Source organism: Vidua chalybeata, chromosome 1, assembly GCF_026979565.1.
Source record: "Vidua chalybeata isolate OUT-0048 chromosome 1, bVidCha1 merged haplotype, whole genome shotgun sequence".
In the NCBI taxonomy this organism is placed as follows: domain Eukaryota; kingdom Metazoa; phylum Chordata; class Aves; order Passeriformes; family Viduidae; genus Vidua; species Vidua chalybeata.
In genome coordinates this window covers 1,352,738-1,380,515 of record NC_071530.1, presented here as the reverse complement: position 1 = coordinate 1,380,515, position 27,778 = coordinate 1,352,738, and the positions used below count along the sequence as shown (strand labels likewise).

The 27,778-nt window shown below is 48.8% G+C and overlaps 1 protein-coding gene across 1 annotated transcript in view; it reads left to right on the top strand.

The window, feature by feature from the left end:
- PTH1R (parathyroid hormone 1 receptor) overlaps nucleotides 1–21,124 on the top strand; it is a 95,083-nt gene extending 73,959 nt beyond the window's left edge. The window contains exons 8-13 of the mRNA XM_053950985.1: nucleotides 5,966–6,026; nucleotides 7,905–7,971; nucleotides 11,167–11,261; nucleotides 13,427–13,568; nucleotides 14,041–14,082; nucleotides 15,220–21,124. Of these exons, the coding sequence (XP_053806960.1) occupies nucleotides 5,966–6,026; nucleotides 7,905–7,971; nucleotides 11,167–11,261; nucleotides 13,427–13,568; nucleotides 14,041–14,082; nucleotides 15,220–15,582 (770 nt within the window). The 3' untranslated portion in view covers nucleotides 15,583–21,124. The remainder of the gene's footprint in view (nucleotides 1–5,965; nucleotides 6,027–7,904; nucleotides 7,972–11,166; nucleotides 11,262–13,426; nucleotides 13,569–14,040; nucleotides 14,083–15,219) is intronic.
- Nucleotides 21,125–27,778: the final 6,654 nt, after the last annotated feature.

Below are 27,778 nucleotides of genomic sequence, written 5' to 3'. Positions count from 1 at the left end.
TGGGATTGCTTTGTTTGGATTGGGATGATAATGTCCACACAGACACCCGCTCAGGCGGATTGTTTGGATAATTTTTGGGCACTGCAAAGGGCAAACCAATCCAGGAGCCACTGGAGACAGTGGAAAAATTCCAGTTCCCTGCAGCGGGCACTGGATCCTGCCCACACCGCAGCAATGAGTGACAGGGAATCAGGGATAAAAAATTATTCCACACAAAAGACAGATTTGCCCCCCACTAAAACTGGAATATTCTGGCAATGATCAGCATTGAATTTGTCCTGCCTAGAAATCTCCAAGGTGGAAACAGGGAGCAAAAATCACCCTACAACACCTTATTTCTGGGAAAAGCAGGACAAAGAGCAATTCCTTGATGTCATCTCCATGGATTTCTGTCCGGTATTTTCAATCCACATCCTCACTGTGGATGCTCCATCAAAGTCCTCGACCCCCTTCTTCCAAGGGAGACCCCGCTGACGGAAAGGAACTCGCTCCATGCCGGCACCCACCCAAAATAAAGAAATAATTCCATTAGGGGCAACAATAAATCCCTTGGGAGACTCCCAGCTCCCTGCAGCTGTTTTTTGAAGGAAGTTTAGGAACAATGACCGATAGCCAGGAAATCCAAGCTGATTCCACTGGCGTTTTTCCTTCGCACCGCGTTAATTCCCACACGCACGACTGGGCTGCCCTGAATTTCAGCAAACTGGGGATTGCAGGGACACCTGGAAAAGATAAAAAGGATGGTGGGAGGTGCCCCGAAAATCCATGATGACAATCCCTGCATGTTTATCCAAGCAGGAATAATCCTTCACTGAAAAATTTGTACCAAGCAGGACTAGAGGCCTTAAAAGTATTATTGTTGTTCCCATTAAACATCAGGAAAGAGGGACAGAGAGGGACTCATAAAACACAGGCATTGTTCCTCAGAGAAGCTTTTAAATCCCAGGGAATTGAGACCAGAATTCCCAGGCCTACACAAGGGCTTTATTCCTAAACTCCCTTCCAGCAGTCGCTCCCAAACTCCACATGCATGAAACCCATTTTCCAGCTGCTGGGAGACATGGACACAGGAAAAGCTCTTGAAGGGGTGGGGTGGCCAGCAGATCTTTCCCATTTTCCGGCTGCTGGGGAGATTCCTGACTTTATAGCACCTGCATTGTACACACTGTGTGTGTGGCTGGAAATGCACAGCGCATACAATGTGGATTCTGTACAAGTCACTCACGGCACGGCGGGGCTGGGCTGGAGTCGGGAAGGACATCCATCCATCCATCCATGTATCCATGTATCTGTGCATCCATCCATCCATCTATCCATCCATCCATGTATCCATCCATCCATCATCCATCCATCATCCATCCATCCATCCATCCGTCATCTATCATCCATCCATCCATCATCCATCCATCCATCCATCATCCATCCATCATCCATCAATCCATCCATCATCCATCCATCATCCATCCATCATCCATCCATCCATCCATCCATCCATCATCCATCCATCCATCATCCATCATCCATCCATCATCCATCCATCATCCATCCATCCATCCATCATCCATCCATCCATCCATCCATCCATCCATCCATCATCCATCCATCCATCCATCCATCCATCCATCCATCCATCATCCATCCATCCATCCATCATCCATCCATCCATCCATCCATCCATCCATCATCCATCCATCCATCATCCATCCATCATCCATCCATCCATCCATCCATCCATCCATCATCCATCCATCATCCATCCATCCATCCATCCATCATCCATCCATCCATCCATCCATCATCCATCCGTCCATCCATCCATCCATCCATCCATCATCCATCCATCCATCCATCATCCATCCATCCATCATCCATCCATCCATCCATCATCCATCATCCATCATCCATCCATCATCCATCATCCATCCATCATCCATCCATCCATCATCCATCCATCCATCATCCATCCATCCATCCATCATCCATCCATCCATCCATCCATCCATCCATCATCCATCCATCCATCATCCATCATCCATCCATCATCCATCCATCATCCATCCATCCATCCATCCATCCATCCATCATCCATCCATCCATCCATCCATCATCCATCCGTCCATCCATCCATCCATCCATCCATCATCCATCCATCCATCCATCATCCATCCATCCATCATCCATCCATCCATCCATCATCCATCATCCATCATCCATCCATCATCCATCATCCATCCATCATCCATCCATCCATCATCCATCCATCCATCATCCATCCATCCATCCATCATCCATCCATCCATCCATCCATCCATCCATCCATCATCCATCCATCCATCATCCATCCATCATCCATCCATCCATCCATCCATCCATCCATCATCCATCCATCATCCATCCATCCATCCATCCATCATCCATCCATCCATCCATCCATCATCCATCCGTCCATCCATCCATCCATCCATCCATCCATCATCCATCCATCCATCCATCATCCATCCATCCATCATCCATCCATCCATCCATCATCCATCATCCATCATCCATCCATCATCCATCATCCATCCATCATCCATCCATCCATCATCCATCCATCCATCATCCATCCATCCATCCATCATCCATCCATCCATCCATCCATCCATCATCCATCCATCATCCATCCATCCATCCATCCATCCATCCATCATCCATCTATCATCCATCCATCCATCATCCATCCATCATCCATCATCCATCCATCCATCCATCCATCATCCATCCATCATCCATCATCCATCCATCATCCATCCATCATCCATCCATCATCCATCATCCATCATCCATCCATCATCCATCCATCCATCCATCCATCCATCATCCATCATCCATCCATCATCCATCCATCCATCCATCCATCATCCATCCATCATCCATCCATCCATCCATCCATCCATCCATCCATCCATCCATCCATCCATCCATCATCCATCCATCCATCATCCATCCATCCATCCATCATCCATCCATCCATCCATCCATCCATCCATCCATCATCCATCCATCATCCATCCATCCATCATCCATCCATCCATCCATCCATCCATCCATCCATCCATCCATCATCCATCCATCATCCATCCATCCATCCATCCATCCATCCATCATCCATCCATCATCCATCCATCCATCATCCATCCATCCATCATCCATCCATCCATCCATCCATCCATCCATCATCCATCCATCCATCCATCCATCCATCCATCCATCATCCATCTATCATCCATCCATCATCCATCATCCATCCATCCATCATCCATCCATCCATCCATCATCCATCATCCATCATCCATCCATCATCCATCCATCCATCATCCATCCATCCATCCATCATCCATCCATCCATCCATCCATCCATCATCCATCCATCCATCATCCATCCATCCATCCATCCATCCATCATCCATCCATCCATCCATCATCCATCCATCATCCATCCATCCATCATCCATCCATCCATCCATCCATCCATCATCCATCCATCATCCATCCATCCATCCATTATCCATCCATCCATCATCCATCCATCATCCATCCATCATCCATCCATCCATCCATCCATCCATCCATCATCCATCCCTCATCCATCCATCATCCATCATCCATCATCCATCAATCCATCCCTCATCCATCCATCATCCATCCATCCATCCATGCTCATGTTGGGATTTTTAACTCTTTCCCCTCGGTATTTTATTGTTGCTTGCGAGCTCAAAGTCCCATGTTACAGGATGAGTAAGAATGGGAATTGTGTCTCTTCTGAAGCTCAGGACCGGCAAGAGAGGAACAAATTCCTGTCAGATATATCCAAATCTCCAAAAAAAATCCATCCTTCAGGCTTAGAGCTTTGCTGTAGTGGGAATATCCAGAATTTCATGGGCAGCCTTTCGACATGGCAGTTCCTCCGTGGACATAAACTGAAAGAGCACCAAAAAATTCAATCCATTTAAACCTTGCATGATTTTCCAGAGCCTGCCCTGCTTTCCATGGATAGGTGGATGGCAGGGAGGAGGAAAGAGCTGGTGCCTGTCACCTTTCTCCGAGCCCTCACTTCCCTCGCTCCAAGTTCCCAGTGCGACAGGTCAAGGATTTTCTTCCCAGTGCCGGCAGCACAGGGAATTGTGGAGCGGGATGAATTCCTTATAAATGTGGCTTTGTAGGAGCACTGGGCCTGAGTGAGGCTCTGTGTTTAATTATTTATGCTTTCTTATATTACCTCGGCATTCCCAGCTCCCAGCCTGGATAAGGGCCCCGTTGTCCCCGGGTTTGGGACACAGCCGTCCCTGCTCCACACCCCGTGGTCAGGAAAACCTTTAAGCACCCTAATGAGACTTAAGTGCATGCTGAAAGTTAAGCCTGGGCTTATCCCCGAGCCCCAGTGAGCTTAGACTGGGAACAGCCTCTTCACAGTCCCCGCTGATAAATGTCGCCTTTATTTATTTTTTAATAATTTTTTTTCCACCTGAAAGGGGTCATTCTTCCCAAATTTGTGGAAGCTACTGTGGATTGGATCCTGCTTTTTAAGGGAAGCCAGTAGGGGACTCAGTTGTACAAATAACTGGACCCTAAAAAAAAAATAAATACAAGGTTGCATTTGGATATTGGGGATTTTTTTTTTCCACATTTCATAGGGAAAAGATGATGGCCTGGGGTAGCTGTGCTGAAATCAGGATGGTTCCTTTGGGAATGAACCTTTGGCTGGATATTTTGGAAGCATAATCCTAAATTTTAGCATTTCTCTGCTTTGTGCAGCAGCTCCCTCAAATTTAACAGAGCTTCCAATCCATCCAGGGATTTTCAGGGAGAAACTGTCGGAGCCTGACTCCTGCTCTACCATTCCTTGATGTGAAGGAAGGGAGGAAATATCTTAGAGAAGGTGTGCTGCAAAAAAACATTGGAATCATGGAATAGTTTCAGTTGAAAGGGGTCTTGAGGATCATCCCATTCCACCTTCTACCATGGGCAGGGACACCTTCACCAAGCCCCAATGCCCAATCCGGTCTGGGACACTTCCAGGGATCCAGGGGCAGCCACAGCTGCTCTGGGAATTCCATCCCAGCCAGGAATTCCCAATTCCCAATCTCCCACCCATCCCTGCCCTCTGGCAGTGGGAGCCATTCCCTGTGTCCTGTCCCTCCATCCCTTGTCCCCAGTCCCTCTCCAGCTCTCCTGGAGCCCCTTCAGGCCCTGCAAGGGGCTCTGAGCTCTCCCTGGAGCTTCTCCTCTCCAGGGGAACATTCCCAGCTCTCCCAGGCTGGCTCCAGAGCAGAGTTCTCTGCTTCCCATGGGATGAGTTGGCCAAAGCTGGTTTCAGTCTCTCAGGTTCCAGTACTCTCAGGCCTTGGAGTCCAACCATTCCCAGCACTGCCAAGGCCACCCCTGATCACGTCCCACATCCACAGGGATTTAAATCCCTCCAGGAATGGGGGACCCCCACCCCTGCCCTGGGCAGTCCCAATGTGTAACAGCTCCTTTTGGGAAAGAATTTTCCCAAAATCCACCCTGACCTGCCCTGGCCCAGCCTGAGGCCGTTCCCTCTCCTCCTGTCCCTGTTCCCTGGAGCAGAGCCCGACCCCCCCGGCTGTCCCCTCCTGTCAGGAGCTGTGCAGAGCCACAAGGTCCCCCCTGATCCCCCTTTTCTCCAGGCTGAGCCCCTTCCCAGCTCCCTCAGGAGTTTTCCAGACCCTTCCCAACTCCTTTTCCTTCCCTGCACACGCTCCAGCCCCTCAATATCTTTGTTGTGGGCACCCCAAACTGAACCAGTTCAGCTCTCGGATGTGAAAGCTCAGCCTTTCCAAGTCTCAGTCATGCCTGAATAACTAAAAGCTGCTCCTTCCACCTTTCCCTAACCCACTCCACCTGGAATTTCGGTGCCGGAGCTCTCGGTCCCCACTGACCTCGTGTCGCCTGTGTTCTTTTGCAGGACTCCCTGCTGTGTTTGTCACAGTGTGGGCCAGCGTCAGAGCCACTCTGGCCGACACAGAGTAAGTCCCACTGGGTTTCCTTCTCTCCCTCTTATGTGCAAAGTCTTGTGGGATTTATGGGTGAATCCAAAAGGAGAAAGAACCAGGCAAAGCTGGAATTCTACTCTGGCGTCATTCACTTTTGGAGGAGGGTGGTGGATGGAAGGGAAGGATAGTTTTTCCTTTCATTTTGCAGGATCCAATAAATGGGAATACCTGCGGTTGTTATCCCTGGGGATAAAGGGACTGTGTCACAGCTGGGCAGGGACAAGACAGAGATCCTTAAAATCCTGAATGGGCAGGGATGAATTTGGGACACAGCAGCTGCAGCACGGTCAGAGAGGTTTGGTCATGGCGGAGTGGTAGAACTGTAACTCCTCCATGGATTTTATGATGGTTTGGGTCGAAAGGGACTTTAAAGCTCACCCCATTCCACCCCCTTCCACTATCCCAGGTTGCTCCAAGCCCTGTCCAACCTGGCCTTTCCCCCAAAACTCGCAGGCTTGACCACGCAAGCGCTTCCATGTTCCCAGGATCCTCCACCTGAGGGTCCCCAGGCATTCCCAAACGGCTTTGCATGGGAAGACGCTGCTTTCCAAAGGGGATTTCAGCTCCAGGCTTGGGCGGGTGGCTCAGCAGAAGGGTGACACATCCGTGACACCGGCTCATCCTCACAGAGGTTCCAGGGAGCACCGGTGGCTTTCCGGCCTCGCCTTCCCCGAGGAGCTGACCTGGGAAAACTGCGGCTGCCATGTGGGGGTTACCAGGATCAGACAAGGAAAAGCCTGTGGCATTCCTGTCTCCAGAGCTGGAGAGAATTCCAGCAGGATAATTAACACTGAGTCAGCTTTTCCAATGGCTCCTGGAGACTCCCGGGAGCAAATAGAGCCTGTCCCTTCTTGGCAGACGGAGGGTTGGATCCCAACATCCCAACATCCCAACATCCCAACATCCACGTCACCAAACCGGCCCTCCCAGTCCTCACTGGGATAAGGACTGAAGGTGGATGGAGATAAAGGATTTTGGGGGATTTTGGCTGCAAGGGCAGGGTTGAAGGAAACGCGGGAAGCAAGTGTGGAACCCCAGCATTGTCCCCATCACCACCTGTCCCCATGGGAAGTTGTGCAGGTTTATTCCAAGGGGGAATCATGGAATGGTTGGGTTGGAAAAGGCCTCTAAGGGTCATCTAATCCAACCCCCTGCAATGAGCAGGGATATATTCAGGATTGAAGAGGCCTACAGGGAAACTGAAGGGATTATTCATCAGGAACTGGAGGGACAGGACACAGGGAACAGCTTCCCACTGCCAGAGGGCAGGGATGGATGGGAGATTGGGAAAAATTCTTCCCTGTGAGGGTGGGGAAGCCCTGGCACAGGTCACCCAGAGAAGCTGTGGCTGCCTCATCCTTGGAAACGTCCAAGGCCAGGTTGGAGGGGGCTTGGAGCAACCTCTCTCCCGTGGCAGGGATTTGGAATTAAATCATCTTTAAGGTCCCTTCCAACCCAACCCGTTCCAGGATTCTGTGATCCCACATCAGTTCAGCCTCTCCTGTGTTCATAAAACCTGGATTACTTTTAATGTAGGGATTTTTTTTCTGGTGAGGAAGTGAAGAAGTGGAAAAGGATCCATTCCTGCTTGGAAGGGACGAGTCTGGATGGGTGTGGAAAGAGCTGGAAAGAGCAGAACCATGCCAACCATAGGAATATTCTCATTTTTTTAGTGGCTTTACAGCAGGAAAAGGGATATTCCAAAGTCCCACTGAGTGCAGGCAGGGTTGGAGCAAGGTTCTTCCACCAGGCTTTGGAGGAATTCGTCCTTCCAGGGGGATTTTTCCAGCAGAACTCTTGAGCCGATTGCTTTTCCAATGCTTTCCTGACAGGATGTCCATCTCTCCTCAGGTGTTGGGACTTGAGTGCTGGCAATTTAAAGTGGATTATTCAGGTGCCCATCCTGGCAGCTATCGTGGTGAGTATGGGGATGAGTGAGGGGCTGGGAGGCCTTTGGGTCCTTGGGAAGAGCTGATCCAGGATTTCCTGCTCCTAATCACCCTGCTATCAAAAATCCTGCCTTATAATAGTCCCTACATCTCCACTTTGAGGGGTCCTGCCTGGAATTTTGGCAGCTGAATATGGCAGAAGGGTTTGTGAGTGACCTCAAGGAGAGGAAAAATCCCACATTTTCAGGGCTAAGACCCTAAAATCACCAATGAAACCATCGCCCAAGGCAATATTTCCAACCCAGAAGATCTTGGAAACTCTCAGGGGCCATGACACATTCTTACCAGGTATCTCCAGTCGGAAGAGAAGGAATTTGGTGTCTGTAGCTGGACCAAAGCTTTTCCCAGGCGTGTTTCAGGGCCACCCCATTATTCCTGAACTGGTAAAAGCTTGGGAAGCCTGAGGTGAGAAGGGAAATTAAACCATCCCAGCTTTGATTGGATCTTTAATCACTGAGGGTGGATTATTCCAACCCCTACCCAGGAGCCAGAGCGGGAAGGAAGGATCCAAGTGATATTATCCCGACACAGGAGGAGCTCTGGAAAAAAAGCTAGAGAGGGCGTTATAAGAGTTAATTATCTGCACCAGGTGAATTCAGTTATGTCCTAATTAATGAAGTCATTAATTACCCTCTTCCCCCCTCTTCTTATTTGGGGTTCTCCACTGCTCAGTCTCCTGATGGAATCCATGTAAAAGAGCTCATGCACTCCCCCGAATCCCATCTCCCTTTCCACTCATCCACGAGTGGAGCCAGTGGGAATCTCTCCGCAGTCCAGAGGGTTTGGAATCAGGCTCTTCCTCCTGCCTCCCAAATCAGGAGGCCTTGGAAGATGCTCAGTGTGGGTGAGAAGAACACCAGACGCACAAAGAGCAGGAAATTTTCTGAGGTGGATGTGCTCATCTGTGCCGTTAGGTGAGATTTTTGGGGTTTGGGGGCGGGGCTGGATTTCATGCTTTTGGTGGAAATTCTCCACCTGGCTCCAGCAATTCCTTGGAAGAAACGCATCACCGAGACCACATCTTTGGAAATGGAACAGCAGAGGCTGGAGAAGAAAGTTCGGATGGTTCAATCAAATTAATTCCAGCGACCCCATCGCATTTCATTTACAGGCCAATTAGCAGAGGACAAAGAGCCCAATTGAGGCTAATCCTTGGAAAAAAAAAGGTTTCTCCAGGAAGCTGTGCCTGTGCCCTGGCAATTTGCAAATGCAGCTGTTTATTATGCAAAAATATTCAGTTGGTTATGTCTGTTTAATTTCTGTGGGTTCGTATTGTTCACTTGGCTGCTTCTGCCATTCCCACGTTGCTGGACGAAGTCCTGCATTTTCTGGATGGGATTTTGGAGGCTGAGGGGTTTAAAATCTCTCCACTTTCTGCTAATTTGGATGTGATTCCTTTGTATGGATTTCTTTTCAAATTTAGCACGTTTGGGGAGATCAGAGGAGTTTCCCTCCTGGATGTGAGAAGGCTGGGCATCTTTAATTTTGCCGACAAATGCAAAACAAGCTCCCACTTTGGAGCCTCTAAAGCTCCTATAGAGACATAAATCCTGCTTGGTGTTTCCCTTTCAGATGGTTTCCAAGGAATTAAATGCCCCCGGGCTCTGCCCTTCCCTGCCTGTCGGTCTATCCATTCCTCCCTTATCATTCCTGTGCCAGTCAGGAAATTTCAGGAACTCAGGGAATGGAGTTGCAGGGGTGTAAAATCCCCACAAACCTCATGAAAACAGGGAAATGGATATGGGAGAGAATTTTCACCCCTATCCCAGTGACGGGAAGAATATGGCACAACCTTCCCTGCTTTTTTTTTTTATGGAAAGCAGTTCCAAACAAGCTTGCACCTCCTCAGAGGAGGAGGAATCCAACCACAGGAGACAAAGCCATGGCAAACCAGCCCCTGCTGGCTCAGCAGCTCAGGGAATTCCTGGTTTTCCCAGGGGAGGATAACTGACCATGGGAATGACTCTGCAATGATTGCGGCGGAGAAATCTCTCCCATGGAAATGCCAGGACACGGATCTGCTCTGGCTCCATCCAAAACGAATCCAAGGAGGTCTCCTGGACCGTCCGGCTTGAGGTTCACAATGGTCCCTCCCTAAAACTCCGAGCCGGCGTGTGGTGTGGCAATCCAGTGTTTTGAAACGCTGAAGGCTCCAGAGGAATCCGTAGGCATTATCCAACAACATGGATCTGCTCAGTGCAGTTGCAGGATGGGCCTGCCTGCACCCTCTCCATAACCCCATGGATGGGTTTGGCTGGGCCAGCAGCTGGTGGGATCCAGGGAAGCCAAGCTCTGAAGAGCTCTACGAAGATGGGAATCTCCCCATTGCCACCTTTCCTCTCCATGGGGCGTTGCCATTAAGTTTTCCTCAGCGTGTTCCTGTAGGAGTCATGAAGGTTGGAAATGTTCTCCCAGATCAAGTCCAACCATTCCCTCAGCACCACCACGGTCACCGCTAACCCTTGTCCCCTGGTGCCACATCCACACGGGATTCCACCCCTTCCTGGGACGGGGATTCCATTTCTTCCTGGGACAGCCTGTTCCAAGGTGCTCAGGCACCACTGGAATTATCATGAGCACCTGGCCACAAGCTGGGTTCACAAATGTGTCTCCCTGAAAGGCAGTAGATGATATTCCCTGACTGTCCTTGTCTGCTCCGTCCTAAACACTTCCCAGAGGAAGTGGGAACATGGGAGAAATCCAACAGTTCCAGTGCCCTTCTGCATTCTTGAGCTGTCTTCTCCAGTTAGGTCCACTCTGTATCTTCACCGTGGTGCCTTGGGCTTGTTCCTCTTTCCTTTTGCACGTGGAAATGTGGGAAGACATCCTACGAGTGCTCCTGGTATGCCGAGTGGACCTTAATCCCAGCTGGGCTGTAAAGACAAATAAAAGCCCATTTTGGCCTTCTCCAGGTGCCTGCTGGGCTGGGCTGGCTCAGATGTTTCCATGTGAGATGTCCGCACCTTGTGAGCCATTCCGTATTCCCGCTGAAGGTTAAAAACCCCCGGGGATCATCCCTGGAACGCTCATCCTTTCCACGGGAGGAACTTCCCCCCGCCCACCAGTCCCTGGGGAAAACACCAACTGAACAACTCCACCATTTTCATCATTTTTTTTTTTAAACAGTTCTCATTTCTTTGTTGTTTGTTTTCTTTCCCTTGCAGGTAAATTTTATTCTCTTTATCAATATTATCAGAGTCCTCGCAACCAAGCTCCGAGAGACGAATGCAGGGAGGTGCGACTCGAGACAACAGTACAGGTGAGTGTCACCTGTCCTGTCCCCTCTCGGGCATGGGGCAAAGTCCTTGTTCACCCCCCTGGCTGTGGAGGGTGACACTGGTGCCACCTAAAATTACTTGAAAAGTTTGTTGTCTTCCAAGTGTGGTAATGCAGAACGAAGCAGAGCAATTTAAAACTCTCCTAAACCTTTCAAATCCAACCTGCTGGAGTTCAGGGAGGAATTCCAGCTCTTTAGCCAGTTTTTGGACCCAAAGTGCAAAAATAAAAAATTGTTTGTGCTGTTGAAGGCCATAAAACTTGTATCAGTTTATTTGCTTGTTTTTGTTTTCCTCCTGTGCTTTGTTAAGCTTGGCCTATTGGTTAAACCTGCCCTTGAGCGGGTGTTTCAGTGCCTTGGCTGAACCGAAAAAAAAAGATTCCAATTTCGTTTCGTTTTTTGTTTGGTTTTCCTTTGTTCTGCCAGCTCGTCTCCCTTGATAATTCAGGTTGTTTGTAGCATGGTCAAAAACTGGATGGAAAAATCAGATTGCTGGGACACCACGGCTGCTTGAGAGCTCCCGAGGCTTCTCGGGATCTCCTGGACTGCCCAACAGGACACTTGGGAAAGGGGGGAGAGCAGAATGGTTTGGGATGTAAACCATGATCTCATTGCTCCCACCTCCCTCTCCAAACACACATTTGAGGCAGGAGGGAGATTTGGCAGGAAAACACCTCCCAGTTCTCCTCGCTGCCCTGTCAGGGCTCTGATTTATCCATTTATTTACTTCTCCCTGGCTGAAGCTTTGCCATTAATTATGGTTTGGATGCGGCCTGCTCCTTTTAAAGTGTTAAATTCCCTCGGTGGTTTGCAGGCGCTGGACAGAGGCGGTGCCGGGGCTTTCTGGGAGTCATTCCTGCCCTTCCCGGTCCCTGCTGCACTCGGGGACTTGCTGGAACTCTTGGCACGAGGTCTAAGCCCTCACTTAATGTCACTTCCAGGCAAAGATGATTCCCTCCGGAGCCAGCCCGGCCAAATACTCCGGGTTGTGGTGCCTCCGTGGAGTCCCCAGCACCGATCCTGTGCTGAGGTGGAGCTGCTTCCTGAAAAAAAAAGGAGCTTTCCCAAGGGATGCTGAAGCCCAAAGCACCTTCTGGGAGTGTTCACCTCTGCTCTGTCCTCTTCCCCTGGAGTGATTCCACTCCTAACTCACTTCCCTCTCCTCCAGATCTGCTCGTTGCGCAGGAGCCTCTGATCCAGGGTGGATTTTCCTGCCTTGCCTCAACGGAGTGGTTGAGGCTGGAGAAGACCTCTGGAAGTCAATTCTCCACCCTCCTGCTCAAGCAGTGGCAGCCACTGCAGGTCGTGTAGGACCACGGGAAGATGGAGAACCATCCTTTAGGGATAAGGGGATTTGGTGGATTTTAGTTGGAGCCCAAGGGCTGGAATTGCAGTGCAAATTCCTTTCCTTCCTTTCCACCTTCCCCCCCATGATCCTCACCCGAGCCTGGACTTGGTCTGAGGCTGGAAAAGCCACCTCAGTGTTGTCACCTCCAGCATCACACAGGGACAAGTTGAGGGTTTGGACTGGCACGTGCTGGAGCGTGAACCAACAGCTTGGAATTCCAGGTGGAATTCCACAGCACCTGTGTAAGCATCCCATACCCAAGGGGACAAGGAGAAAACCACCAGCAGCTTGTGCCCAGCGACAAACCTGGCTGGGCTGGTGATGCCAGGGAGGTTTATCCATGCACTAATTCCTTTTCCCCCCTTTTTCCCCCCTTTTTCCCCCCTTTTCCCCCCCTCTTTTCCCCCCCTCTTTTTCCCCCCTCTTTTTCCCCCTCTTCCCCCCCCCCCCCCCTTTTTCCCCCCCTTTTTCCCCCCCTTTCCCCCCCTTTTTCTCCCCTTTTCCCCCCCTTTTCCCCCCCTTTTCCCCCCCCTTTTCTCCCCTTTCCCCCCCTTTTCCCCCCTTTTTCTCCCCTTTTTCTCCCCCTTTTCCCCCCTTTTTCCCCCCTTTTCCCCCTTTTTTCCCCCTTTTCGCCCCTTTCCCCCCTTCTTTCCCCTGCTTTTTCCCCCCATCTTTCCTGCTTTTCCCCTTCTTTCCCCTTTCTTTCCCCCTTTTCCCCCCCTTTTTTCCCACCTTTCCCCCCTTTTTTCCCCCTTCTTTCCCCCCTTTTTCCCCTTTTTTTCCCATTTTTCCCCTGCAGGAAGCTGCTGAAATCTACCCTCGTCCTTATGCCTCTGTTTGGCGTTCACTATATTGTTTTCATGGCTATGCCATACACAGACGTGTCAGGGATTCTTTGGCAAGTTCAAATGCACTATGAAATGCTGTTCAACTCTTTCCAGGTATTGGAACTCCGGGAAAACACGGGAATTTCAACGGGGAGAGGAGGGAAATGTGGGTGCAAGGCTGCCTTTGGAAGCAGGGCTGGGTTTGGGGTACACTAGAATTAATTCATGAGGGGATTTGAAAATATTTTCGCCGCAGTTCTGTTTTCTACTTGCAAATTGCAGCAAGGAAATGGGAAATGTGTCCAGCAAAAAAAATGTTCTTCCCAATTCTTCCCGATGCACCCCAGGATCCCGTTGGCCTCTTGTCCCCTCTGCTGGCTCCTTGTCCACCAGGAGCTCCATCCACAGGGAATTTTCTCTGTTCCCCCCCTCTGCCCCACTGAACAATCCCACATTTCTCACCACACATTTTCCGCGGCGGGTTTTGAATGTCCCCAGTCTCAGAGAAGCCTTGGGGGTGCTGGGCAGAAAAGAGACCCGAATTTCCCTAAATTCCCATTGATTTGTTGTTTCTTCCTCCTTCCAGGGATTTTTTGTTGCCATCATATACTGTTTTTGCAATGGAGAGGTGAGTCGTGAACGCCTTCATTCCCTCCCTTCTTGGGTTAATTCCACACCCAGGTGGATGCACATCAGCACATCCTCATTTTTCTACAACAAGCAACTTTATTTTGCAGTCCAAGGTCTATCAATCCCCATAAAAAAATTCAAATCCCCATCTTTTTTTTTTCTGGTGGAAAACCCCCAGGTCAACATGGCACCGATAAATGAGCTACTAGAAGCAGCTAATGCAGAAAAAAAAAGTGGAATTTTTAATTTCCTAGCTCAAGTGCTGCTTAGTGCTGCTTAATTTCAAATTAGGAAGAAAAACAGATTGATAGAGTCACTGATTAACAAAAAAATCTGGATTTTTCCGTGCTCATTTGATTTTTTAAAATCTATTTCCAGAATAATATATTTTAATTTTCTCATTTCCATTAATTCCCTCGATTGCTGCTAATTAAGAAAGTGGATGGTCAGTGGCTGCACCCCAGGGAAGAACTTCCACAGACTGGCATAAAATGAAATTTATGGATTTTAAAGGGAATTTATGACCTAAATGTATGGATTTTTTAAGGGGAAATGATAACCTAAACTTATGGATTTTAAGGAGAAATTAAACTAAACTAAAAAAATTAAACTAAACTAAAAATCACTGTTTATGTTCTGCAGTTTAAACAAGGATAAAATCTAAGGGGAACTGATCTCATCCTAAATGTAGCAATCTACGTTAGACCCAGTCTAAAATTGCCATCCCAGGGAAATTTCTCAGGATTCAGGTGCCTCCCAAGGTGGCTTTCCCACTGACACTTGATTTTTATGGGACATTGAGACAATTCCCTCCTGGCTCTGCTGCTCTCCATCCCTTAACCCTTGGGCAGAGCTACCTCACCTTTCCAGCTATCCAACCTTTCGGCCATTCAAGCTTCCCAGTGTCCAATATTCCATTCAGAAAGGGCAGATTTAATGTGAATTTATCGTTCTTTCCAATTTCATGCAATCACAGAATCTCCTGATTCGGAAGGGACCCATAAAGACCATGAAATTCCGAATTCCCCACCCATTCCGTCTACGGACACCACATTTTTCCGGCATTTTCCTTCTCCCACTCATGGGTTTTTTTTTTTTCCCCTCCTTTTTTTTTTTTTTTTTTTCCCCCTCTCAGGTCCAAGCAGAGATAAAGAAGTCATGGAGCAGGTGGACTTTAGCACTTGACTTTAAAAGGAAAGCCCGGAGTGGGAGCACAACCTACAGTTATGGACCAATGGTTTCCCACACCAGCATCACAAATGTAGCCACCAGAGGGGCGCTTGCCCTGCACCTCAACACGAGACTTATCCCAGGGACCCTCAACGGCCACCGGAATTTGCCAGGTTACGTGAAAAATGGCTCCATCTCAGAGAATTCCATGCCTTCCTCCGGCCCGGAGCAGTACAACAAAGATGAGGAATACCTGAATGGCTCCGGGCTTTACGACGGAGACAGACCCACGGTCCTTGTGGAAGAGGAGAGAGAGACAGTGATGTAAAGCCAGGAGGAGGACAAAAAAAAAAAAAATCAGCCAAAGGATGAGAAAAAGGTTCCTGGAGAGCATTTAGTGGGAAAAGACCGTCAGGCCATGCAGCGGATCCCGAGGGGTTTCCATGCAGCTCCTCTGTTCTGTGGAATGAGAGATTTAAGTTATTTGGGGGAAAAAAAAAAAAAAAAAAAAAAAAAAAAAAAAAAAAAAAAGGCAGCGAGCCACCAACGTGGCCAGTGGGTGATGCCATCCATGAATTCCGTGATCCACGTTCTCCTGGTGATAACAGAGCTCTCCAGACCTGCTGGACACCGGAGATTCCTGGGAATCTCCGGTCCTTGGATCCGTCGGAGAGCGGGGGTGGCCAAGGAGGACGGGAGCGTCCCCCAGGAAAGCAGGAGGCGTGCAGGGAGGGTGCAGTGCCATCGTCCCGGGAGGGGACAAGCCACCCCTGGGGGGTCGGTGGCTCGGGTTTGGTTTGTTCTCTGCCTGTGGATCTGCCTGGTGACACACACAGCGTTGGGAAAGGCCCCGCGATCCGCCGGTCACGTGTTGGGTACGACCAGCCCCACGTTCCTCATCCCCTGGGAATGCTCGCTCCGTGGCAAAATGTTCCTCTGGGGCGGGGAGGGTTAGCAGCTCATGGATGCAGGCAGGGATTGTCCTCTCCTTCCCCCGAGTCCTGGGAGCAAGGCAGGAGCCGGTACAATTTTCGGGTTGGATGCGGTTATCGGAATGTGCGGCATTCCTGCTCTTCCAGAGGGGCAGGTGGACAGGGCACCACCAAGGGCACAGAATTTGCAGGTCCCAGAGGGGTGATTGTGGCTAAAATCAGCTCCCGGGGTGGAGAACTCAGCCCTCCCTTTTTGTGGGTGCTCCTGGAAAGCGGCTTCAATCCTTTCTTAAAACTCGGGATTGTTCCTTGCTCTGCCCTCTGGATGTCCTGGTCCACAGGGACATGGAATTCTGGGATGGTTTGGGTTGGAGGAGACCTTAAAGGTCACCTCGTTCCAGCCCCTGTCATGGGCAGGGACACCTCCCACTGTCCCAGGTTGCTCCAAGCCCCATCCAACCTGGCCTTGGGCACGTCCAGGGATGGAGTATCCACAGTTTCTCTGGACAGTTAATCCAAACCCTAATGAGGAGAAAGACTCCACCAGCAGCAGCCAGCTGCTCTTCTGAGGGCTAATTAAGGATTAATTTCCCCAGGCTCTGAAGGGAGTCAGGAAGAGCAGGTGGGACCCTGACTTTGTGTCCCACATCTTTATCAACCTCTCAGATTAGGGCCTGACCAAAGTCCGGTGGAATCCAGGGAAAAATCTCCTCCCTTTGACATGTCCGAGGTTTGGATTCCGACCTGCTGGGGGATGTGGTGGCTGTGAGGTTCTGACAGGAGCTGGATCTATTGCAGGTCACAGAATCCCAGAATCCCTGAGGCTGGAAAAGCCCTCCAAGGTCATCAAGTCTGAGCTGTGCCCGATGCCCACCACACCTCCGAGTGCCACATCCAGGAATTCCTTGGACACTTCCAGGGATGGGCACTCCAAACTTCCCTGGGCAGCTCCTTCCAAGGCCTGAGCACCTTTTCCATGGGGAAATTCCTCCTGGTGTCCAGGCTGAACCTCCCCTGGCACAGCCTGAGGCCGTTCCCTCTTGTCCTGAACAGAAATCTTTGACAGCCGATATTTATTTGTGATGTTCTTTTCTTGTCTAGCCTCACCAAAAGAAGTCAAACCTCATCATAGCCTTTTCCCACCAAATAAGAGTTATCAAAATATCAGCTTTTCAAAACTTAATCCATTTTCCCACTCTCTTCTTCTACCCCTCCTGATTTTCTGGCTCAAAGACATTTCTAAGTTATCATTTCACTGCTGGAACAAAGCAAAAATACCAAAAAACCCCGAACAAAGCAAAAATACCAAAAAACCCCAACCAGTGACTCACTCTTTGCTTGTGTTTATTACTCAATATTGAGAACACTTGACAATCCCTCAGAAATTCAAGGAATCAACAAAAGCCGTAAATTTATTTATAAACAAACATATCCCCCCCCTCCTAAAACGCAGCTCTCACTGAAATGAATTCGACACTGGATTATTTAGGATTAAAATAAAAATTACAGGCACTAGGGTTGTGCAGGGGCAAGAATTATTTTTTTTTTTTTAATCCTTTGAATTGCAAATCATAAACAGATTTTTCTTTCCTGGATGTTTCTGTGCATGAGCAACATCCATGTAAAAATTGGGATAATGCTGACACCAAAACAGAGGGAAAACTGCCACTAAGGCCCAGCAGGATCTGTTTGTCACAGTGCGTTCCCATCATTCCTGGGCTGGTCCCAAACTCTTGGTTGAGTGTGTGGATCAGGATTATCTGGAGATCCAGGGTCATCCCTCCTGGATTTTAGTGAGGAAGAATCAGAGCTGGCATGTCTGGAAAGAGAGAAGAAGCCCCAGTTTCAGGGTGGGATTTTCCCTGGAAGGACAAATGGAATGATCCTGGTGGAGCTTAGCCAGAGCCTTTGGATCCAGAGCAGGCTCCTCTTCCCTTCCTCCATCACCAGGGGCTGAGAGCATTTCCCAGGGAGTTTATCCCCATCCAAAGGTCTGAGTCCCTCTGGGATAACATTTCCTCCCCTGTGGGATTTTCCTGTGCAAACACAGCCCCAGCGGCCACAGCAAACAGAAACCTTGGAGGGGAGGATTCATTTGTTCAGGATTCGCCCACAAATCCTGCAGGAATGACAGGGCTTGTGCCCATCCTGGTTCGGATCCAACGTGGGATCGTGGGGCGGAGAGAGCAGATTGGAGCTGGGGTGTAGCAAACGTAGCATGGAATCGTTGTCATGGAATCGTTGTCATGGAATTGTTGTCACGGAATCGTTGTCATGGAATTCTTGTCATGGAATTGTTGTCACGGAATCGTTGTCATGGAATCATTGTCATGGGATCATTGTCACAGAATCGTTGTCATGGAATTGTTGTCATGGGATTGTTGTCATGGGATCATTGTCACAGGATCGTTGTCATGGAATTGTTGTCACGGAATTGTTGTCACGGAATCGTTGTCATGGAATCGTTGTCATGGGATTGCTGTCACGGAATCATCCCAGAATGAGTTGGGTTGGAAAAGACCTTAAAGCCCATCTCATTCCATGGGCAGGGACACCTTCCACTATCCCAGGTTGCCCCAAGCCCAGCCCACCTTGGAAAACAGGAGAAGAAATTTTCCCAAGGGAGGAGGAGAATATCCCAGAGAGCTGTCTTTCCCTGTTTTTCCCTAGTTTTCCCTCCTCCTTTGTATCAGATCTGTGCCCGTTTTCCTCTCATCCTAGAAAACATCTGGCAATACTCCATGGAGTATTTCCATGGAGCCTCTCACTTCCCCAAGCCAAGCTGTGCCCTGCAGTATCCCGGCTGACTGGCTCACACGGAATCTCCCTGGAATCTTTTGGATCATCATCCTCTTCTCCAGAGCCACGTGTTGGGCTTGGACAGGGAGTCTCACCCCTGGCAGGTTCCTCGATTGTTCCTCTCCTATTCCCACCTGCAGCAGAGTTCTCCTCAGGATTCCTTGCTCCATGATCCCGCTCTTTTCTGGGATTTGACAGCTGTTTAATCTTCCTTTTATTTCTTTGGGATGACTTTTGGCAGCAGTTTCGCCATTCCTGCTTCTCCTGGGTAAAGGCAGACGATTGTTTTTCTGCCTCCTCCATTCCCCCTGGTCCGGGTTCAGATGAGATCATGTCTTGTCCTACCCCTCATCATTCCTCAGCTCTGCTCCTTGTCTTGTTCTGGAGCCAAAAATGCTCACAAAGATCTCCCAAAATCAAATTTTTTTAGCCAGGGATTGGCTTTGTTTATCTGTTTATGGGCAATCAGCTGGAGGTCAGGGAACATCCACAGCGCTGGGAAGAATTTTCCACTTTTTAAACCATGAAAATCCACAGAGAGGGAAGGTGTCCAAAGTTTTTATTCCTCTTGGTTGTCTTGACAAACTCGGTGACTGAAAGGGCTTTTCACTTCAGATTCTGATGTTTCAAAAAGTTAAGAAACCTCATTTATAGGTTGGGTTCTTTTTCTCACATGTCCTCCTTGGTGATTCCGTGTCCTCCTTGGTGATTCCATGTCCTCCTTGGTGATTCCGTGTCCTCCTTGGTGATTCCATGTCCTCCTTGGTGATTCCATGTCCTCCTTGATGTTCTCAAGTCCTCTTCGGTGTTCCCAAGTCCTCCTCAGTGTTCCCAGGTCCTCCTCGGTGTTTCCAGGTCCTCCTTGATGTTCCCAAGTCCTTCTCAGTGTTTCCAGGTCCTCCTTGATGTTTCCAAGTCCTTCTCAGTGTTTCCAAGTCCTCCTCGGTGTTCCCAGCTCCTCCTCGGTGTTCCCAGCTCCTCCTTTGCCATTTAAAGCTCAGAGACACCAAACAAACTTTGCTGAGAACACAAACCTGTTCGGATGTGCTTCACTTAGTGATTAACTCCAAGCTAATTTGCTGTCAAGGCTTTCAATGGCCCTTGGTAAATCTCCTAATCCTGGTTTTCCTTCCCTCAGTGCTGACAGGAATCCTCACTGGCTGCTCTTTGCTCTGTAAGAGGTTTGGGACGGTTTGGAGCCGGGATTTTCTTCTGGGAGTCTTTTCCCACACTTCAATTCCTTTTTCCAAACTGTCCCTCCAAAACAACCTCAAAAACTTATTTAAATAACTTAATTCAGCATTTAATTTCCCCTTTTAAGTGGGTGCAAATTTGGCTGGAGGAAAGGGTTTGTGGTTCAAAGCCAATCTCAACTGGCAGTTCCCAAACCAATCCAGAGCTTTGGGATAGGAATTTCCTTGGATCATCTGGGTCTCACTGTACTCATCACACCTGGGGCAGAGTTCAGGTATCCCGAGGTGGGAGATGACTCCCAAACACTCCTAAATCTTGGTGGATTTATGGGAAAAGGGCACAGAGAGAGCAGGGAAAACACTCATTGTGTTTGTGCCTCACTCCAGGAGGGTTTCAAACAACAAAATAGAAATCTTAAGCTATTTTTGTTTATTTTCTGGGGTCCTGCTGAGTGCTTTGCTGGGCTCTGGACAGTGTCTGGAATTCTGATTTCTCCCAGTTCTCTGTGCTGGATAAAACCTCTCCAGTGAGTGGGCAGAGATGTTCTGAGCTGGGCTCCAGGGCAGGAGAGCTGGAAGCAGCTCCAATGTGGATTTGATATTCCTTGGCATGAGGCAGGAGCTGCTCGGCTGAGGGGATTTGGGGTAACTCAGAGCAGTGAAAAGGCAGAACAGCTCTGGAGCTAAAGCACAGCTCAGGACTCGAGTCCAATGTGCAGAATGGATTTCAAATCCAGCTTCCAACTGCAGCTCCAGAAATGCTCTGCTGAGAATTACAGACCAGGCTCGGTGTTGGGATTAAATCCAAGGACACCCAGTGATCAGCTGGACATAAAACAATCCCATTTATCTGTCCTCTTCCTTTCCTTTCCTTTCCTTTCCTTTCCTTTCCTTTCCTTTCCTTTCCTTTCCTTTCCTTTCCTTTCCTTTCCTTTCCTTTCCTTTCCTTTCCTTTCCTTTCCTTTCCTTTCCTTTCCTTTCCTTTCCTTTCCTTTCCTTTCCTTTCCTTTCCTTTCCTTTCCTTTCCTTTCCTTTCCTTTCCTTTCCTTTCCTTTCCTTTCCTTTCCTTTCCTTTCCTTTCCTTTCCTTTCCTTTCCTTTCCTTTCCTTTCCTTTCCTTTCCTTTCCTTTCCTTTCCTTTCCTTTCCTTTCCTTTCCTTTCCTTTCCTTTCCTTTCCTTTCCTTTCCTTTCCTTTCCTTTCCTTTCCTTTCCTTTCCTTTCCTTTCCTTTCCTTTCCTTCCTTTCCTTTCCTTTCCTTTCCTTTCCTTTCCTTTCCTTTCCTTTCCTTTCCTTTCCTTTCCTTTCCTTTCCTTTCCTTTCCTTTCCTTTCCTTTCCTTTCCTTTCCTTTCCTTTCCTTTCCTTTCCTTTCCTTTCCTCCTCCATTGTCCTTCCCATCCTTGCATGTGAACTCAGATCCTCCAAGTTTTCCCACTGTTTTCCAGGTTTCCAGTAGCCCCAAAGCACACAAAGTTCCCAATAATATCGACATTTTGCCAGGATTTGGGAGTCAAGTGGAGGAAAGATGATCCCGAGGGAGCCTTTGAAGAAACATTAACTCAGGTTCCTCTGGAGCAGGGAAGGGTTTCCAGGTTTCCAGCCCAGCATTTCACCCTCCAGGTGAACTCCTGTTTTCCTCAAGGATCCGGACTCAGTGTTCCAGAGTTCCCAGGAATCTTTCCAGCATGTCCAGGGGGTTTGGGATTAGAGCTGATACAACGTTAAATATTCTTGTTTAAGTTGAGCTTCACCTTCTCATCTGCTCCTGTGGTTTCTGCACCCGGCTGTGGGTTGGACGATCCAACGGGGCTTTTCCAATCTCAGCAATTCCCTGATTCTCTGCTCGGTCTCCTTTGGGAACACTTATCCCTTGAGCTGCCCTTGCACCCGTGGCACATCCCAAAATCTGCCCCCAGAGAGGCGTTCCCAGGCATTTCCAGGGCTGGAAATCAGCTGAGGGATTGGCAGGGGCCAGGAATGGATGGAAAAGTTCTGGAAAACTCACCCAGTTAATCAGGAGCAGCTCCAATAAATCTGGCTTCTTTCCATGCAGACAGGTCTGACAGGGGTAAATTAGTGCTTAATTGGGATTTCTCCTAATTGGAGGAATATTAAGACAGCAAAAGGGGGAAGGTGGGGTGTGACAAAGTCAATACAAATTCCTCTTCCTTTTCATCCTCACTGCTGCTTTTCCTTCTATTTTTTTCACTGGGAAAATAGGTAAATTAGAGCAAACTCTACTAGAGAACACGGAATTCCAACCCATTTTTCCTTGGTCACACAGAGTAACTTCTCCCTTCGACTGGAGCAATGGTTTTCCTGGCACATTAACTAAGGAATTCAGTGGAATTTAATTATTCCCTCGGACCAGGGGTTAATGATTCTGGGCTAATGATGGGGTGTGCAAAACCAGGGGTGCTGGCACAATTTGGGATGAAATCCTGACCCCAGGAAAATCAACACCGAGGCGTCTGCTGATTTCCATGGAGTGGCCTTCACCCATAAATTCTGAAGAGGAAAAGGGGAACTATTCAAATAAATTCCCTGTTCCCAAAACCTTAATTGGAACTGGAATTTCAGGGTGTCTTTATCCTTTAGATCCAGAATCCAGCAGGATCCCTGACATCCAGAGGCAGGAGAAGGGGCAGCTTCCTCTCCTAAAATTCTTCATTTTCTCTTGGTATCAGCTTCCCCATGTAGAGATTCACGGTGTGGGAGACACTTGGGTGGAAACACCTGGAATAAAAATGTTTGGGATGGAGGGATCAACGTGTGCCTGGTTTCCAAAACGCCCGGGGTTGCATCCTCTGAAAATAGGGATACATAACCCACTGGAAAGGCACCTTAAGCCCAGCTTAACTGAAGGGTGGCCCAAGCAGGCAGGCTCGGGTGCCTGAAGAGGAGACAAAACCATGAGAAGCAGCATTGATTTAAAGCAGAGCTTTATGAGACATAAGCCAGACTAAATATAGACCTGAGCTCTTCTTGCCAGGCCAGTCTTTTACCTCATCTTCTACCTAAACGAATCCTTCTTCCTTGAGAGCTGCAGGACAGGAGGAATCAGAGAATCCCAGGATGGGCTTAGGTCGGAAAGGAGCTTAAAAACCGCCCCGTTCCAGTCCCTTGGAACTATCCCAGGGTTTTCCAAGCCCTGCCCAACATGGCCTCGGACAAGAAGCCAAATGTTGTTAAATGTGGGATCTTTGGAAGGCCAGGTTGGATGAGGTGGAGCTGGTGGGACAGGAGTGGTGGGAGAAGAGGAAGAGGAAGGACAGGCACAGGAGAGCGCCAAACCCATCCCGCATTCCAAATCCTTTGCCGAGCTCTTCCCGTCAGGATCCACGGGGAGACAAACCTGCTGCTGAACCCCGTTGCTTCATCTCAGCAGCTTCAGGGTGACCCAGCCCTGGTGGTCACCACAAGTCACGGGGTCTGGGCTTTGGGAAAAGCGTTTTTTTCCCAGGATATTGGCTCCTTCTTCCACTCGGAGCAGGAGGGAGAGGAGCAGGGGGTTGTTTGTCCCTCTGCAACACTGCAGTGGGTTTCAAGACTTTGCTCCCCTCCAGAGGAGGGACAAACCCCCAAAAAATGCAGGATAAAGGTGTGATTCCAGGGGCATTGCCGTGTGTGTGTCTCCAGGCAGGAATTTGGTTTACATTCCTCCACTTCTGCTTTCTGCATGGACCAAAGTAACGAGCGGGAAAAGGCAAACCACAGGTGTATGTAAAAGGGAATTCCAATAAAAAAGAAACCTTTATTGATTCTCATGGAATCTTTCTCCCGTGTCTTTTCCTGTCTCTTGGACTCAGAACCTCAAAAATCCTGTCGGGAACGCTTGGATGGATGTGGGTTAATTATTCCTCTGGGTTCTTGAGGAAGGAGCTCCATGGGATCCTCCAGTTCATTAAGGACACAGAAAGATGGGAGTGAGTTTCTCTGGGGTTCCTTTGGGAAAATCTCACACTCAGTGGCTCCAAAACCTCCTTAGGCTTGTGATTTTCAGGAGCACTGGGAACAACCCGGGTCAGCTCCCATCCATGCTTCCAGGAGTTCTAGAGACGTAATTCCACTGCTGGCATCCTTATCCTTATGCCTGGTTTGGCTCCTTCAGTCAGAGAATCCCAGAACGGTTTGGGTTGGAAGGGATGATCCAGTGCCACTCCCTGCCATGGACAGGGACACTTCCCACTATCCCAGGCTGCTCCCATCCCTGTCCATTGGATATCGAAGGGCCCCAGTCTCACTGAAATAAAATTCTCATGAAGTTGTGGATTCTGGAGCCATTTTGTTCTGGGATGACTAATCCAGAAGGGAAGGGCTGCAGGAGGAGTGAATTCCAGGGGGGGTTTGCTGGCACTGAGCAGCCAAAGCAGTGGGAATGACATTCCACAAAGGACTGCCTCAGTTTCCCTGGGATTGTATTTCACATTTACAGGAGGAGCAGCATCTGCTCGTGCCCTGCTCCAGCCTCCTCCGTGTGCGGGGCAGAGCTCCAGGGGATCCATGAGGTGCCCCAAATCCCAGAGGAACTTCCCTCAAAACAGAGGGCTCCGTGCTGTGGGAGGGACAAAAGGGATGTTTGACCAGTTCAGCTTTTCCAACTGTTTTCTGCTTATTCCTCAATTTCTCCTGAATTCTCCGGCTGGGATTTAGGGCCGCACTCAGGGAGATGCTGTGCAGCCTTTTATCCAGGGAAAGTTAAGGAAAACTATGTGGGAAAGGCTCAGTCTTAACGTGAGGGGAAGGGAAGGCTCAGATTTACTGAACTGAGTCTTCCAAGAAATTGTTTTCCCCACGTTTGGTTCATGGAAGTGGGCCTGGAGCGATCCCTCTGTGATCTGTGACGACCAGGACTGGGAGAAAGGTTTTAAACTAAATAAGGGAAGATTCCGACTGGATAAAAGGAAGATAATTTTGAGATGAAGGTGGGGAGGAGCTGGGATGGATTTCCCAGAGAATCTGCGGCTGCTCCTGGATCCCAGGTAGTGTCCAGGCCAGGCTGGACATGAACCATGGATAATTTTCCCCCTGAGAAACAGGGATTTCAGTTTGAACCAGGGGTTTCAGATTTTCAGCAGCTCCAAATCCCAGCAGCTCTCTCTCGAAGAACAAAACCTTTGGAAAACATTTTCCATTTCTCTTCGCTCCAGGGAATGCCGCAAGGATTAACGAGTAATATCAGCTCTGCTGAAGGGCCTCCATCTGCTCCTGGAAAAGAGGGAACATCCAAGCAGCCAAACTTGGAGCAAGGACACGAAATTGAATCCAAACAATGTCTGTTTGGAATCAACAGCCCCTTGGAGAAGGGAAGGGTCGAGGTGTGCCAAAGTGCTGACAAACAGCTGGATTCCACATGCAGCGCTGCGCAGGCTTTCTGCAGGAATTCTGCTGGATGCAGGGATGGGGAATGGTTTCCCTGGAGCAGCAGGTGGATCACCAAGCACGTTCCGAGCTGGTTCCTGTGGGAGGGATGAGGGGCTTCGGTAAGGGGGTAAATTGAGGCAGTAAATTGAGGCTGTGGATGCAGCAGGGTGGGAGCCAACCAGGCCATTCCACGAGTCCATCCGGAGTCTATCCCTGAGTTCCAGCATCCAAACAGCCCGTGCAATATTCCTTGGATATATTTGATCCTGTTTGGGAGGTGGCAAAGCAGTGAAATCACCATGGCAAAGGAGGAACCTGGAATTTTTATTTTGAAAGGCTCTGTTTAACCTGGAACTCCCTTTTGAAAGGCTGCTCAATCCCGGTGGATGCAGTTCCCATGAGTTTGGGAAGGAAATGAGAGGGATGGAGAACCTTTCCTATGAGGACAGGCTGGGAGAGTTGGGAATGCTCAGCCTGGAGAGGAGAAGCTTTGGGGTGACCTCACTGTGGCCTTCCAGGACCTGAAGGAGCCACCAGAAAACGGAGGGAGAAAACTTCCAAGGGATGGAGGGACAGGGAATGGCTGAAAGCTGAAAGGGAGTAGCTTTAGATGGGATCTCGGGAAGGAATCCTTCCCTGGAAACGTGGGGAAGCCCTGGCACAGGTTCCCAGAGAAGCTGCAGCTGCCCTTTGAGGACCGGAAATTTCATTTGGATTTTGAGAGAAATCTGCCCTCTCTGGGAACGACCACAGGGCTCCAGAAGCAGAATCCTGAATTTTCCAAAATTCTCTTGGAAAAGCTGCAGCAAATTCAGAGGAACCAGCAAGGCCTGGAGGGCAGCGAGAATTATTTGAGGGAGTGTCTGGCGGGGAAAAACCGAAGGGAAAGAAGACACGAGACCAATCCCGAGGGATCCATCGGCTCCAAAACAATTCTTGTTGTTTGTTATTGTGCACATTCCCTTTGTCAGCTCCTATCTGCCGGCAGGACGCCACCGGATCCGAAGGAAAAACAACTTTGGTGCATTCTGAATCACTTTCCTTGATAAAAACAGCTGAGGGATGTGGAGAGCAGAGTTCTGAGGCGAAAAAAAAAAAAAAGTTCTCGAGGCAAAAAAAAAATTTTTCAGGCAAAAAAAAAAAAATCCAATGTTAAACAGCTGGAATGCTGCCAAGGGAATGGGGAAAATCCCTCCTTCCCCCAGTCCCACTGTTAATCCCAGCAATGTTTGGAGGTTTTGACTTCTCTTGGATTTGGTTCTGTCCCCTCCAACGCCTTCCCTGACCTTGGTGTGGGATTGGGGTGAAGGCACTTCCATAAATCTCCGTGTGCATCCAAGACCTTGAGAAGTGGGAGTCCTGGGGAGGGTCCCGAAACACCAGGGGGTTTTACGAGATGGGAAAATTGCAAAAAAAAAAAAAAAAGGATTGGTTCAGAAAAAAGGACTTGGGATTTTTCCAGTCAAAACTGGCACATGCTGAAAATCCAGCATGTTCCCAATACAGGTTTGTTTCCAATAATTTCATGGCGCACTATAAAAATCAAGTTATTATTACTATTATTATTATTATTATTATTATTATTATTATTATTATTATTCCTTTAAATTTGACATCAAGGTCTCCATGCCCTCTAAATCACTGAAATTCTGGGAATGTCAGCAACGGAATTGACTCCCAAATTTTAATCAGACTGGGTTCTCTTATTGTCCCCAAACCCAACGCAATGGAGACATGGGGGGACACTGAGGGACAGTGACGTCACTGAGGTCAAATTTGGGGATTAAATTATCCCATCTCTTTTAAATCCCACAAATCCGCATGAGGCTGTTTGGAGAATTTTATTACAGAGACAAAACTGGTTTTTATTCTCTGCCCAGACAACTCTTTTACAACAGGTAATAAACAACCTTATTTTTATCCTTTGATTGGATTATCTCCTGGATCAAATCCAATTCCATGGGCAGCTCCCGTCTCCAAACATCTCTGATTAGTTTATGCTGTCTGAAATTATTCATTTCCTCAATAAAATCCTTTTCCCTGGTAAATTCCGTATATTTGATACAACTCCAGCTTCATTGGCCCTGTACAGGGCAGAAGAAGCTTTTCCATGCCCCAGAATCAGAAGATTCCAAAAAAAATCTCTCTCTGGAGCAGAGTGAGGAGGTTTTGTCCTCGTTCTCAGGGCTTTGGACACCCAAAAAATTCCAGCCAAAAAATTCCAGACTTTTCCCTTTG